The sequence below is a fragment of the Ranitomeya imitator genome, chromosome 10 (assembly GCF_032444005.1).
Source record: "Ranitomeya imitator isolate aRanImi1 chromosome 10, aRanImi1.pri, whole genome shotgun sequence".
Classification (NCBI taxonomy): domain Eukaryota; kingdom Metazoa; phylum Chordata; class Amphibia; order Anura; family Dendrobatidae; genus Ranitomeya; species Ranitomeya imitator.
In genome coordinates, this window is record NC_091291.1 from 102351193 (window position 1) to 102367754 (window position 16562).

A 16562-nucleotide genomic window follows, 5' to 3' on the forward strand; every position below is an offset into this window, starting at 1 on the left:
CTAAATTCCATTTTTTTTTTCCATCACAGCATTCACTTGATAGCTAAGCAGAAAAATACGCTTTAGTGGAAAATCGAATTAAAATTTTCCACTGCTGTAAACACAGGGGGATTGTATAGAAGAGCAAATCATCTCACATGTGACTCAATTATCACCATGTTTATATGCTGTGATCTCTGTACATTTAGATTGCACTTTTCACTATGGCGAAATATAGTCCTCTCTGCGGTATAGTGGCTATAGATTTATTCCAGGTGATCTCCTTCAAGATCATTGATGAAACTTAGTGGAGCGAACCAAGTTCCGTCCCATAAGCTTGTCTCCTTCAAAGTTGTCGTCGCCTATTTTACCGGGAAACTTGTTATACCATGTATTGTCTAACATTTTAGCAAACTTTGCAGAATAACTAGAGATATTAGCCAAGCCCGACTTCCATCTGCAGATAACTAAGGGTACATTATGGCTCACCTGGTAAGGTGGATTATCGAAGCCATAGGTCTGGATGAGCAACAAGGACTAGAGGCATTTTTGTAGCGCAATGGATATGCTGAACGACACCTGGAATATCAATCCTGCATAGGCAGATGGCACTTGAGGCATGAAACGACAGTGTAGTATGTTAGTTGGCGCCTTAGTCGTCAAATGACAGAGCTGGGTATGCAGGATGGCAGCGTGATGATGGAACAGCTAAGCTGTGTTTGCGATGGGCACCTTGGAATAGCAGAGCCGAGAATACAGAACGATACTTTGGAATAGCAGGGACAAGTATGCGGACAGCACTTTGGATTAGCAAAGTGTTGTTCTGTATTCTCGGCTCTTTTAATCCAAATTGCATGTCTGCATACTTGTCTCTGCTCCAGAACACGGGACGGAAACACCAGTGGTGCCATCTGTGCAGCCACCCAAGGGCTAAGAAGAAATGAGGCCTGTTTTCTTCTCCAAAACAGTAGTTGGCTTATCTAGCAGACCTATAAGCTGGTGAATAAGAGGAGTTATTGAACTGCAAAGGGTCCTAGACCCGTGGAAGCGCTACTGTCGGCGCGAAACGGCCGTCGTCACATCCTGCTCACCTCCCTCCTTGTTTGTATCCCGATGCCGTGAAGATGCGGTGTGTGCACTCTTCTAATAAATGATTCAGACCACACAGGACCAGTGAGTGTTGCTGCTTTTTTCTACACATTGCCAGTGGTTTGTACTTGTTTCATGCGTGCACCTCTACCTGGTAGTCAGATCCCAGAGAAGTTACTATGCACCGAAGATACCGCTAGTGATTGAGGCTGTGCTGCGCATTTTTCCTAGACTGCTATAAAGGGTCCGTGTATGGTTCTTGCACATGGGCCCTGTTCTGTCTCTGTCCACCCCTGAGAAAAAGGTGATACAGAGAGATTAATTTGGTAGGAAACTCTCTTTTGGGGAAAGAAGAGCTGAGTTTGACACACAGATGGCAGAGTTAAGAAACGTGGTAGACGTAAGGCTTTGTGCACACGATGCGGATTTTGCCGCGGATCCGCAGCGGATTTGACCGCTGCGGATCCGCAGCAGTTTTCCATGCGGTGTACAGTACAATGTAACCCTATGGAAAACAAAATCCGCAGTGCACACGATGCAGAAAAATCCGCACGGATTCTCTGCGGAAAAAAAGAAGGAGCATGTCACTTCTTTCTGCGGATTCCGCAGCGGATTTCAACTTGCACCAATAGGAAAGTGCAGTTGAAAACCCGCAGAGGAATCCGCAGAAGAAACTGCACACAAATCCGCAGTGAAAACCGCAGCGGTTTTGCAGTGCGGATTTTCCAAATCCGCGGCGGAAAAATCCGCGGCAAAATCCGCATCGTGTGCACATACCCTAAGGATGCTGAACTACCCAACAACTCACCTGATCTGGGCTACCAAAAATGTGACCTATGTTACCATTTTAATCCGACAAGCATTGGAACAGAGGGAGCCATGCACAAGGAAAGGAAGATGCTGTACCCGGCACTAGAGCCGGGACAGGTTAGTAACACTTTTGTGGATAAAAGAAGAAACTTTAGTATTTTAGGAATCCATGGTCTTTCCTTTGCTCAGTGATGTGATACCTCCCTGGAAAGGAGGTGTCTGTGCAGACAGCTGTGATGTCAAGTTTTTTTTTTTTTTCTTTGAAATTTTTCCACCTTATTTTCTGCATAAAACTGTTTTTTTTTCTTCAATACCAAAATCACAAGGCTGACAATGTGTTATTTATATTCCTGTTTGGGGAAAAATACCAGACACCCACATTTCTGGAGCGACGTGTGACGCTACGACAGCTGCGAGTCACCAAGTTGAAGGTTTTTTTTTTTTTCTTAAACTTGTTAGGAAGAAGGCCAGCCAACAATGTAAAAAAAAAAAATCTGAATTCTTCTAAAATATTATAATATTGAGTAAAAGTTCACAATCCTTATCCTGTGTGCACATGTGGAACAACTGCGCGATCAGCGAGAAGTCGTTTGTTGTTGATTTGAATGATTACCTAAAATTGTGTCTTTTACAGCCCTTTGTGGAAATTGGCATCGCTTTGTCACGAGTTTTAACAAATGTATGTGTAAAAGAAACCTTAGTTGATAAGGCAAGGTACATTGCTTACTATTGTATTCTTGCTAACCTCGGCATCACAGTATGAGCAGATTAGGCAGTCACACAGACGGTAGCCGTGGTCGCTCACAAGATATAATTGATAGGGGTAGCTGCGGATCTAAAGTACAAAAAGTTCATTTACTCTTCCGTGACCGATTTAGGGAGATGACAGTGGTTCAACCCCCAATAAACAGGTCTTTGTCAAGCCAAAGCTTGACACAAACCAGATTGTTGTGGGTTGCAATGTTACTGTCTACCTGTATCTGTGATCTCTCAACTATATGGATTATACTGAGGGGTCGTCCTTCTTTTGCTATTCTTGCATTCTTGGATATTATATATCATATTATATCAGTTGTTTTGTGCTATTTATTCTCGTAAGGTACTAGTAGAATTACTCCGCTTCGCATGGGTGTATTTAGTTTAAATGTTTGTTGTTTGTGTGGTTAAAGTCTTTGTTTGCTGCTGATATTTGCTTTTCTGTTCCATTTTTTCTGATTGTTGTTGCAAATATCTCGAAAACGGTAGGTTCTAGAGAGCTGAAACACAGTTTGAAACCTTTGTAAGAGCTTGATCTACCTTTAATGCCAAATTTGGTGCGGATTGGTCCCAAAGTTGGGCCTTAAGTTAATATTTGCTTTCATATTCAATTTTTTTGGCGAATCTCTCAAGAACAGTGACCCACGGCTGAAACCCAAAGTAAAACTTTTAGGAGTTTCTAATTTACATATGTGATGTGATGATACCTATGTTGGTCATGTTGTTTTGGCTGTATATTAATATTTGTGCCTTTTTTTGGCTCATATCTTGAGAACATTAGGTCCTAGAGAGCTGTTACCTGGCCCAATAATTTCAGAAGCGCATGATTTACCTGTGCACCAAGTTTGGTGCAGATTGGTCCTGTTATTTGGTCAGACATCACACAGTGGAAATTCATTTTTATATGTATAAATAAGGCTGCACCAAGAAACGAGGACTTCTAGTTCATTAGGGGTTGTCCTGTGGCTGTGTGATCTAATCCTAGGATCCCCATGGTCATGAGGATGAAGGAGCCGTGGCACTCCCTTACTGTTCATCCAGGCTTTGCGCTACGGCATTGGCCCCTCAAGTCTCTAGAGCAAAGGTGCCAAGTTATGTGAATTAAGTAATAACATGTCTAAATGTTCTACTCATTGGTGATAATTACCCTAGGAATAAGCCATCAACATGTAATCAGTCTGATCTCCAGTGATCCTATTGAAAATACAAAATGTAAACCTCCTGAAGGGTTGGCCCATGTTGTCTGTTCAGGTGGGCACTAGTGATGAGCGAGTATACTCGTTGCTTGGGTGGTCTCTGAGGTTTCGTTATTGCTCGGAGATTTAGTTTTCATCGCCGCAGCTGTATGATTTACAGCTGCTAGACAGGCTGAATACATGTGAGGAATGCCTGTTTGTTAGGGAATTCCCAAATGTATTCAGGCTGTCCAGCAGCCGTAAATCATGATGAAAACTAAATCTCCGAGCACTAACAAATACTCGAAGATCACCTGAACATGCTCGGGTGAACCCGAGCAACGAGTACACTCGCTCATCACTAGTGGGCACCATTCCTCAGCTAGTCTGGGAGGGCGGTCGCTCCTGCGTCATTGACCGTTCTGAATAGTGGCATTATCGAACCAACTAGCGGCGTCACTAGAAGATTTTCTCATGAGGCACCATCACAAGACTATCAGAAGCTGCAGGGTCTCTGCCACGGCAGACCACGGAGTGGCCTACACTGCATCCAGGAGGGTAACAGTAGGTGAGTATGATTGATTCTCTTTGTTATTTTTACAGAATCCAATCCCCAGATAATGAGAACTTATTACCCGGAGAACCCCATGGAAATTCAATATTGGTGTTTTTCTAGAAGGCTTCAATTCTACGTCTCCTTGTCCAGCTGACTAAACAGGATTAACAGCAAGAAAAGTTTGTACACCATTTCTTTATTTCAATCTCCTTAGTTCATCTCGGCTCGATACTACAGCTCTCACCACAGCAGATAATTAGAGCAAAGAAGTTGAATTAGGTAACACCATTTCTGAATTTTCTGCTGATCGGTGATGAGCCGCCCATAGAATAGGTCATCAAAGTGTGATCAATGGCTTATTCGAAGGGTAGTACTTCAATGTATAATCCTGTTATTATTGAATTTCCATTACTGGTGGCCTATTGAATAGGGTTTTTGTAGAATATCCTCCCGGGATCTTGGTCCTCAGACTACTGAATGATGATTTTATGATTTGTGTTGTTGTTATCTTCATTTCAATTACCACCTCAATCTTCTTACTAATCATCCTTTAGTTGTCTCTTTCGATGAGCTCTTCCATTGTCTTGTTTTTGTTTTTTCATATATCCAAAATAAGAGAACATTTCAAACTAATTATCTCTCCATTGACTGCACTTTAATTCTTTTTTATAGTATGAAAAGCCATCGCAAGAAGAGGAAGGAAGGAAAAGATATGAAAATCAGAAGTTAGAGCGTTTCGAAACTAGGCAGAAGAATGGTGAATACATTATGCCTGTTGTTAACCCAGGTAATTTAATAATAATAATTTTTTTTCATCTTTTTAAAAATGGAGCCTGGTCTATATCACTTTTTGATGCATCAGACCCTTAATCTTCCAAAATATGAAAAACCAAAAAAGTCTTATATGGACAGTTCCTTCATAAGATGAAGATGTCTTAGCCGGGGTATCTCCATATGGACGAAGTAGTATTATGCGGCACTTGTTCAAATAAGTGGGCAACCGTGACATACGTGGATGTAGCGTCTGCCAAAGTGGGAGCCACTCTTTGCAGTTGCTGGGTCATAGCGAGCCCCCCCCCAGAGTAAGGGTTGTCCCAATAAGATGTCTATATACCCAACAAGGATATGGAAAGGGATTTTTCACATCTGACAACCCCTTTTGAAGAGGTGTAAGTGTCCCTCACTTATATTAGGTGTCAGTAAGGCATTTTCCCATTAAAAACCAAGACATGCCGGTATATTGGGTTTTATTGTCCAAGGCAATGATACGCCTCTGCTGCTATTAGCACTAATAAATAATGAATTGGGAGAACTGAGCTTTCCTTGCAGGACAGATTTTATTCTATGTTGTAGTTTTCAGTTGAGCTGAATGTGTTCTTTAGATTTCTTTTTTTGACCTTCTTGGTTTCTAGCTGAAGGCTGCAAGTGAAAAGATAAGTGTCTGTTCTGCTGCGAGGGACTTGTCAAGTTGTTATGTCTGCAGTCTTCCCTGTAGTATAAAAAGTGACGAGAAAAGAATTGATCTAAGCAGTTTCTCAACGTTCGAGACAAGCGTGACCTTTGTTTTGTAGCTCCAGACCTTCTTGGTTATGTTTGGTCCGAATCTTAAGATGTCCTTCTGTCATTCAAATTAAGCCGCGTGCTTTTCTCTTTTTATCAGAAAAGTATAGAAAGGTAAGAACGCAACGAAGAGGTGTCGGGGAGAGAGAGTGAAGTAAAAATGAATTTAAGTTGGCGGAATGGCTTGCCGATGATAACTTTTTATGAATTAAAGATCTCGCCTTTTCTGTAAATCAACTTTTCCTTACTTGTTAATTTCACTTGGCTTTAAACTTATAGCACTGAACAAAAGTTCAGGCTGATGTACAGAAGTTGCTTTCCAACACTTGACAAACGATAAGCCAGTGGCTTTGGACTGCACCCTGACAGGTCATGCCATCTTACGGAAGCATCACAGTCTCCATTTATGGATGACTCACTAATCCAACACTGTTATAGGTCGTGTAATCCTCCTTCCAACCTTCCATTATTGGGTGTAGGGAATGAACATGTAGTCTTTACACTTTGGTGCAAAAGTCAAAAAGTGGTATTCCCATCAAAAATATTCATGGTATATGTACATCACCTCCTACGCCTGCTGCATATTTTTCTCTCTGTAACTACTCTACTATAGACTTGAACTTCTTCATGACATATGACGTACATATACGTCAATCTCGGACAGCGGAATTTAACATGCGCCGGCAGGGAACGTATCCTTCAACGCTCCCATTGGCGTGCCTGTGACATGATGACTGGGTACCGGCAAGTCTTCATGACAGCCATGGGTCTGCTCATTGCGATCCTCTGGTGCTGAAGCCCCGCTATGTATTGCACATGCGATCAAGGATCACAGCTTCAAGTCGCCTAAATATGATGAAAAGTAGAAAAATAAAAGGAATAACAAATATGAAAAAAAAAGCTCAAATCACCCCACTTTTGCGCTATTGAAAATAAAATCTTTAAAAAAATAAATACTTGGTGCCGCTGCTTTCAGAAATGTCCGATATATCAAAATGTATAATAAATTAACCCGATTGTTAAACAGCGTAATGAGAAAAAAAAATGATGATTAATTTAGTTTTTTCCGCCACTACATTGCAATGAGGCCATCAAAACATTGCATCTACCTAAAAATTGTATTAATAAGAATATCAGCCCAGGGCAAAAAAAAATTTCTCACCCAGCCCCAGATCCCGAAAAAATGTAAACATAACGAGTCTTGAAAAATGGCGTCAAAAGGAAAATATTTTTTAACAAATTTCCTCATTTTTTTTTTTTCCTACCACGCAAAAAAAAAATACATGTTTGGTATCTACGTACTTGTACTGACATGGGTCAATTTTACCATATAGTACACATGGTAAATAAATAAAAAAAATAAATAAAAACAAATGTGGAATTGCACTTTTTTTGCAATTTCACCACATTTGTAATTTTTTTTCCAGTACACTATGTGGTAGAACGAATTATGTCATTTAAACATACAATTTGTCCCTCAAAAAGCAAGCCATCGTATGACTATATTGAGTGAAAAATAGAAAACATATGGCTCTTGGGAGAAGGGGAGGAAAAATCCAAATCGGAAAAAAAAAGGAAAATCACATGGGGGTGGAGGGGTTAACAGAAAAGGCCCAGCACAAGTGGCTACCTCATTTATCCTGTATGTAAGAGTCCTAAAGGTGAGACCGGTTTTCTAAAGCATTTGTGGCATAGCTTGGTGATAGGGAGAATAAAAAACAAAGGGTGAGCACTAAGAAGATTCAATGACAGGTAACACCTCTGATAACACAGGATCCACCAGTCACAATAGCTTCTGCACAATTACCCTTTCACACTTTCATTAGATGCCTCCATTAAAAAGATTGGTTGTGTTCTTTGTGGGTGTGTACATGTGTTGTTTCTTGAAACGGGAAATTAGAATCCAAAAAGGTTGCAGTGGCCAATGTGAAAATTGCAAGATTTCTATTTTTATTTTTAATGCAGATTCAAACAAGAAGTCATTCCTTCAAAACACATAAAAATGTAAAACAAACACACCCATAAAAAAGGGGCAGTAACTCCCATAAGGACAAAGAAATAATTAATAAGGAAACACCTAATCATCATTTGAAAAGGCATAATTATAATGCACCAGTAAGTGAAAAAAGAGACTGCTATGATGTCATCTAATAACATAAATACCAGTTCCAAGAGTGGTTTCCAAGCCCGAATGGGTGAGAGAATTCCCAAATGTTTCGCCAGTGAGTATACTTCTTCAGGGGGGGATTGTAGTTATGTTATGAGCCTTTAAGCTTGAAGCACCAATTTAAAGGATATCCTTTTTTTTCCGGGTATAAACTAGGTGGTTCATTTTTTATTTTTATGTCTGTCAGAGGACAGAAAAATGATATTGAGCTGTATCAGTCTGTAGCCCTGAGGTTTGGGGCTTATTTTTCGTCAGACAAATGTTCAAGTCTTAATTCTTAGACTAAACCAATCTGTGGCAAAAATCCTTACAGCCATTTTAAAGTTCCGTTTTCACAACTTTTTTTTTTTAATCTTTTATCTCTTCATGGTATCTCTGTGCCTTATTTTAGAAAATGTGGATGCTCACAGTTTCTGTATCTGCGTGAGCTCCAGACAGCAGGCAAGTGCTTTCAGATCAGCTCATTTTGATGACTCTTTAGAACGGTTCTTCACGCCAGTAAAAACACAAAAAAAAAAAAACATCCAAATTAAACGGATTGAAGCAGAAATCTTTCAAAAGCTATTTAAAGTACACTGCACTTTCAAGTGACTTTTCAGAATAAGCTGTGATGTGTGTGTATACGAGGAATAACGCTATTTCTGGCCATTATCTGGCTTGCATCCTGCATTCTTAGCGGTCATGTTCCCCCTTTACTAGAATCCTGAGTACTTTTCTCCTTGTTCTTTTTTACTTTTATTTTTCGGTATCTTCTAAATAGTTATATAGCAGCAGGTGAAAGTAGTACGGTAGTTTTTTAAAGTGAAAGATCAATGTAACATAAAGTGGATAATAAATGGTCAAAGAAGCATTTTTCTCTAATAAGATGTATTGCACAGTTTAATGTCACATGTAATATATATATATATATATATATATATATATATATATATATATATATATATATATTTTTTTTTTTTTTTTATTTACTGCTCCTGCTGGCAATTCAGCTGCTCAACGTCAAACAGATCAGCTCTTCCTCTTCTATGCTGCTCTGTTAACTGGGTGTTACTGCAGACATCATTCTGATTGACAGCTGGCTCCCCGCAGTTAGGCAGCGGGGAGCCAGTTGTCAATCGGCATGATGTTGGCAGTCACGCCCCATCAACAGAGCAGATTGGAAGAGAAGCTGCTCTGTCCATGTGACATCAGCTTCTGAACTGCCAGTAGGAACGGTCTGTGACTGCTTTGAGCTAGGAGAAATCCGCGCCGGGCACAACAATCAACTACCTGTCTGTCAGTTTTTAGGCCTATAGATAAAAAAAAAGTCCTGAATAGGAGCCCGTTTAACTCTGACCGAACTTATTAAGAAAAGCTATGAGTCCTCTTCCTGCACCCAGTGTCTGCTGATTTATACCACCTTGTTTAATTCTTCATATAGGAGGCCAGTCGGCAGTGTGTGGCCGGGGTAAGCAGGACTTGCGGACTTGCCGTCCGATCTGTGGACAGTACGGTATAGAGATGGAGAAGCTGAGCAGAATGATATATGGGTTTATGGGAAAATATTATGTTTAACTTCTATTTTATTCATTGAAAACCCTGGTGTTTATATGTATGAGTCCAGTGGGCGGGCCTACTAGTGATTGACAGTTGTCTCTGCAGGCACAGTCATACAGGGAAGACTGTCCATCACTTGTAGTACCGCCCACTGGACTCATGCTGCAAACACTAGGGATTTCAATTAATAAAATGCAAGTTTTGGTGAGACTTTTTTTTAAAGAAAAGAATCCCTCTGCTCGGCTCCTCCTGCTCTATAACCTCCTGCCTGTTGACCAGACGCCATTTTAACATGGCAGGATCCCTTTAATGATTTCCATTGACTGACAGTTAATTTGTGGATCTAAATGCAGGCCGTAGCGGTCTCCGTAAACTGAGATCAGCTCGTAAATATTGCATGGTTTTTTTTAGAAACTAAAAATGGCACAAATTAAATCTGCTGTTGTAACCTGAACCCTATGATATGACACTGATGGCAGAGGGAGGCGGCGTTGTCGGCGCAGCGTCTGGTGTTTATTTTCTGTGAAGACTTCAGTACACAGAAACCACATGAATCCGATCCCACGTTCCAAACACAACATTTCATGACTTTGTACATTGAGAGTGAAGTTTGCGATCTCTGTGGTGACCAGATCCCCTCAGCAGCTGGCGCCGGTGTTTATTGCTTTTACAGTTCCTGTGGATATTGACACCGGTGGGTAATGCAAAAAAATATTGGTGATTTATAGATAGGGATGGTCACTGGTTACGCGGCCGGGCTCGCGGCTGATCACTCCCATTACCGAGATTTTCCATTTCTCACATAACGCGGGCTTCGCTGCGAGTATCCATTACAGAATGCTAAAGGAGCGCTGAACTAGCAATTCCCAAATGTTATTGTAGTGCGAATCGGACGTGACATGGCTGCTGTGCAGGCTGTTAGTTATTTAAAGGGGTTGTTTATTTAAGCAGTTCCTATTGGTGCCTTTCTGCTGGCATCCTATTGATCACTGATATTTTGGGAAATCTATCAGAAAGCGTTTAATTTCCCTATAGCATCAACCTGGGGAAAAATGTAGCATGCCGATTTTGCCTATTGAAATGAATAGGATATCCATGTAGTGGGGTCCTAGAGAAATGCGCAGCCCTTTGGCTCATCTGCAGCTTATTCCTGGAGGTTTGATTTCTATTAATGGGGGTGTCTGTGTCAAACAAGGTATTCACAGGATAGATGGTAACTAAGGCTAGGTTCACATTAGCATTTGGCTGGTCTGCCTATGGCGGCGCACTTCTTCCCTTAAGCTCCGCCTACTCCTGCAAGCGTCCTGCATACCTATATTTAACATTGGGTTCGCAGGGACATGCGTTGTATGCGGATGCGTCCGCATGCGTCTTTTTGATGCGTCAAAACGATGCATGCTGACTCATCTGCATGCAACGCATGTCCCTGCGTACCTATTTTTAACATTGGGTACGCATGCGGAAGTAGGCAGAGCTTATGGGAAGAAGTGCGCCGCCATAGGCAGACCAGCCAAATGCTAATGTGAACCTAGCCTTCCTGATGGGTGGAGGTCTGATTGCTGGGACCCCCACTGATCATCAATATCCATGTTAGAGCGGAGAGCAGTGAACATGATCAGCCGCTGCTCCATTCATTCCTTATGGCACTGCCGAGTGCTTAGGAAACCCCATAGAGAATGAGTAGAGCATCACTCAGACATCGGACCTGCCGCTCCATTTTGGAATAGGATTAAAAGTGTTCTGCTGTCAGGAATAAAAAAAAAACAACAAAACAATCAGCAGTTTGTTGCAGGTCCCATCATTTGGACCCCCTCCGATCAGTAAGTTATCGCCTATGTTGTGAATAGTAGTTAAAGCAGCTGATTGTATAATAATATTTTATTCTAATTTTCTTAACGGCTCCCTTTTCCTAAACCTTACTTTAAACCTTCTTATGTAACTCTGTCATCTAATATTCCAGACTACAGAATAATCTGGCTCATTTGTTTTTCATCTAATTAACTGCAACTTTTAAAAAAAAATCTGTATTTCCAGGACCATTGCCCATAGCACTTATTTGTTTTTTTTTTCTTGTTTTTATAATTGTAATGCTTCAGACAGACAAAATAAAGGTAAGTGATCAATATGTGGATTTTCTGCATCTCTGCGCATGAATAAAGAGCACAAAACATTGTACGTTCTGCACGATGAATAACGTCTCGTTCAGGCGAGAGTATGAAGCTTCACATATGCAAAAGCGGAAAAACCGCTGCGATTCAGTGTGGTCGTTCACACAAACGCCCCATAGTCCGTTTGCAAAAAACTGGCAACATGCAGTACTCTGATCCGTCTTCCGAAATTAAACCCGTCCATTATTAGTCAGTGGTCGTGTAAGAAGCGGATCACATCCAGGTTACCATCCATAGGTTATATGGATTTCATGCATCCGTTACTTATTAATGTAGGAAAATGTATTTATTAAATTGTTCATGTACAATACGGATAACAAGACAGACATACAGATGGCGTATGGATGTACAAAACGGACATAGAGATGACACACAGACAACGAATGTACATACAGCTGGAATACGGATGTAAAAATATATGAATTTTTTTTTTCCATGACAAAAATGGGTGATTTTAAATTTGCTTGTTTCAACCCAGCCTTAGATGAATGTTCAGCTTATTAAATAAAGCCACTTATTTGCTGATCCAGGTTTTTGGCCAGTGTTCCGTTTGGCCACTACATCTTGGGATCTGTATTCTTGCGTTATACGATATCTAGCATCATGCTGTTTTTCCGTAGCCATATACATATACAGCTTTTCCTGCAAAACCTATTCATTATGAGGAAGTAAGAATAAATAAAGATGCTTCATGGAGTAACACGTCAATGTGTAAGAACCCCCCAGGAGGCCTCGGCGTGGATATGCACTTACCATGTGTTCCAGCACAGTACTGTGAGGAGGTCCAGCAGGAATGGGCAGTCTGTATGGTGACGGAGGGTTGGAAGGAACCAAGGATCTAGGCTGCAGTTTTGCTTTGGTGAAACAGAACTGTGGATCCGTAGGGAAGAAGCAGCTGTGGCCGTCCTGACCTATGGACAAATACTCGATTATTTTGATTATAAGATGCACTTTTTTTCCTCCAAATTTGGGAGGAAAATGGGGGTGCATCTTATAATTCGAAGTAAGCTTACCGCGGGCCAGCGGCGGTGGAGCAATGAGGTCACAGGAGGCAGGGTCACCGGAGGAGGCAGGGTCACCGGAGGAGGCAGGGTCACCGGAAGAGGCAGGGTCACTGGAGGAGGTAGGGTCACCGGAGGAGGCAGGGTCGCCGGCGGCGGCAGGATGCTGCGGTGCCTGGGATCTCAGAAGGTGTCCGCGTCGGTGAGTGGAGTCCATTTTCCTTTGAAATCCCTGCCGTGGACTTCAGGAAAATGGCCGCTGGAGGCGGCACGTGCGCAGATTGAGGTCTCGGGAGATGTCTATTATGGATTTTATGACACAGCAGTGCGACTAAATACAATATCTATACAATGTTCTATTACATATACACCGTTCTTGTTAATAAATTCCTTTATGTCTCATCTTAACAGGCGTCACTCTCAGTACTAGGCCCATTAACATCGTAGTCTGTGTGCTCGTCGCACTGACGCCGCTTACGTATCTTCTACTGATGCTGTTTACGTATCTTCTACTGATGCTGTTTACGTATCTTCTACTGACGTTGCTTGCGCATCTTCTACTGACGCCGCTTACGTATCTTCTACTGGCGCCGCTTACGTATCTTCTACTGGCGCTGCTTACGTATCTTTTACTGGCACTGGGTATGGATCTTTGACTGACGCTGCTCACAGATCTGCTACTGGCGCTGCTTATGGATCTTCTACTGTCGTTGCTCACGAATCTTCTACTGATGCTGCTACAGGCTTGGGACATGGATCTTTCTCACAGCTCAGGCCTTCCCTGACATCTGACCACTCTTGAATCCTACTATGGCGATGGTGTCTGTAAGCCCACTCTGCAGCCAAGCAACTTGCCTGGTCCACATTCTGGCGCCAACTCCCTCTTCTTAGCTCGGCCTTTTATAATTATCTGCGACACAGGTGTCACCTGACCTGGTGTCTTCTTTAAACTTTCTATGGGAACATGGGTTCTCTTATATTAAAGGGAACCTTTCACCCCCAAAAATCGGAGGTGAGCTAAGCCCACCATCATCAGGGCTTATCTACAGCATTCTGTAATGCTGTAGATAAGCCCCCGATGTGTCCTAAAAGATGAGAAAAAGAGGTTAGATTATACTCACCTAGGGGCAGGTCCGGTCCGATGGGTGTCGCGGTCCGGCGCCTCCTATCTTCATCAGATGACATCCTCTTCTTTTCTTCACGCTCCGGCGCAGGCGTACTTTGTCTGCCCTGTTGAGGACCGAGCAAAGTACTGCAGTGCGCAGGTGCCGACCCTCTCTGACCTTTCCCAGCGCCTGCGCACTGCAGTACTTTGCTCTGCCCTCAACAGGGCACACAAATTACGCCTGCGCCGGAACCGCAGCGTGAAGATAAGAAGAGGACGTCATCATAAGAAGATGGGAGGCCCTGGACCGGACCACGACGCCCATCGTACCGGGACCGCCCCTGGGTGAGTATAATATAACCTCTTTTTCTCATGTTTTAGGATACATCGGGGGGCTTATCTACAGCATTCTGGAATGCTGTAGATAAGCCCATAATGCTGGTGGGCTTAGCTCACCTTCGATTTTGGGGGTGACAGGCTTCCTTTAAGATCCTACTACTGTAATTCTTTCTTTATGTTCACTTTCGCCTTTGACCAGCAGATGGCAGTGTCCCCTTGCAATTACTCAGCTAGGCATCAACTTCAACTGTATTCTTATTTTTTGTCCACTTCCTTACACATACATGATGGCCACGCAGTTTGAAGGTGACTTTGGAGTATATCCTTTACCACTGAGGTCTAATTCTTATAAGATAATTTACAAATAACCTTTTAGACCTTACGAATAATATTTCATATATGTAGAAACGGAACAGTAAGGATCACAATGCAGTTATAGATGGATGTCGACATGTTTGTATAGATGGAGGGTGACCCCCAGAATCATGTTTTCTGATTTGTCAAAAATAACCAACAACCTGTCTACTCAATCTTGTGTGACCTTAATCTTTACTCCTAAGATAGTAAGTTATCGCCTATTTTATCCTATCCGTTACAATTATCTATACTTTTTGATAGCAAATGATCCCAATGATGGTTTGGTTAAAGTGACCTTTCTCCTCCCTCATTATCTTTCTGCACAGAATTCTTTGTATTACAAATTGCCAAGTTTACTGTGACCATTATCTCCACTGCTTTGTAGTGATCAATCCCTAGTACAATAGCCAAGTGTTACCTGCGCCCTGCGACTACAGGCGTGATGTCCCTTTACCCACGTAAACCCTGATTCATCCCTCGCCATTCTCCACGGTGCATGCACTCTAATTCTTCACGTGAATCGTATTCATGTAACCGGACGCAGTGTCGGGCGCTGCTCTCTGATGATATTAGACTGCTAGGTTTAGCATGCAAAGACGACAGTTCCAATAAAGGATGAAATCCGGGCCTGACAGGTAGCTCCTCCGAGTGAATTACTGCAATTTATCCCTTCACCGCAGCCATCACCAAGTATTGTCATATAGCAGGCGCTTGCAAAATCCTTCTCAGCAAATGAACGCAAACCATTGAATAACTCGGCCTCAATCAGTATGGTACGCCTGGTAGGACATAGGATTTAACATGGGTACGCTGAGAGCATAATGCCCTCCTGGACTGAGACTGGTGCCCACCTGAGAACACAGAACAGCCCTCTGGATCCAAGGTGCGAATACATTACACGATCACTGTAGTTAAACAACCGCCGACTTGGCTGCATTCAAGCTGATTGGCGGTCATTTAGTCTGAAATTGGGAACCTTGATTCCTGTTGTGAATTCTGTGGTAGAGTTCCCTCCTGTGGTCACAAGTGGTACTTCGGCTGATTCTCTCTGTGAGCTTCCGTTGGTGGAGGAAAGTGGTACTGCGGCTTCTGAGTTTCCTCCTTCAGGTGATGTGGTGAGGTCGTTAGGTACTGCTCTACTTAACTCCACCTAATGCTTTGATCCTGGCTTCCTGTCAATGTTCCAGTGTTGGACTTGTTTTTCCCTGGATCATTCCTGTGGCCTGCTGCTCTGCATAGCTAAGTTCTTCTTTGCTATTTGTTTGCTATTTTTTCTGTCCAGCTTGTCTAATTGTTTTGCTGGAAGCTCTGGGACGCAAAGGGTGTACCTCCGTGCCGTTAGTTCGGTACGGAGGGTCTTTTTGCCCCCTTTGCGTGGTTTTCTTTAGGGTTTTGTGTAGACCGCAAAGTTACCTTTCCTATCCTGTTAAGAAAGTCGGGCCTCACTTTGCTGAATCTATTTCATCCCTACGTTTGTCTTTTCATCTTAACTCACAGTCATTATATGTGGGGGGCTGCCTTTTCCTTTGGGGTATTTCTCTGAGGCAAGGTAGGCTTATTTTCTATCTTCAGGCTAGTTAGTTTCTCAGGCTGTGCCGAGTTGCATAGGCAGAGTTAGGCGCAATCCACGGCTGCCTCTAGTGTTGTTTGGAGAGGATTAGGGATTGCGGTCTGCAGAGTTCCCACGTCTCAGAGCTCGTTCTATGATTTTGGGTTGTTGTCAGATCACTGTATGTGCTCTGACCGCTATGTCCATTGTGGTACTGAATTGCCTTTCATAACAGATTCCATCGGCTTCCAGGCTTCCACCACTGTTAGGCTGCTCTGTACACCTACTAATTATTACATACTCCTTACACATTAGGCCAAATCACTTTAATACCACCCATTATTGTATATGTCATTTCTTCAGTTGGGTCCCAACTCTGTTGGCCAAAGCAAATACACATTTCAAGAAGTATCAC

At 42.4% G+C, this 16562-nt stretch overlaps 1 protein-coding gene across 8 annotated transcripts in view; it reads left to right on the forward strand.

The window, feature by feature from the left end:
- Positions 1–16562, forward strand: part of ACOT7 (acyl-CoA thioesterase 7) — a 234203-nt gene that overhangs the window by 125883 nt on the left and 91758 nt on the right. For 4 of the 8 annotated variants that reach the window (XM_069742406.1, XM_069742413.1, XM_069742405.1 and 1 more), the window contains 2 exons: positions 5038–5152; positions 11725–11739. In XM_069742406.1, coding sequence (XP_069598507.1) covers positions 5038–5152; positions 11725–11739 — 130 coding nt within the window. The remainder of the gene's footprint in view (positions 1–5037; positions 5153–11724; positions 11740–16562) is intronic. The other 4 variants (XM_069742408.1, XM_069742409.1, XM_069742407.1 and 1 more) reach the window with 1 other exon arrangement.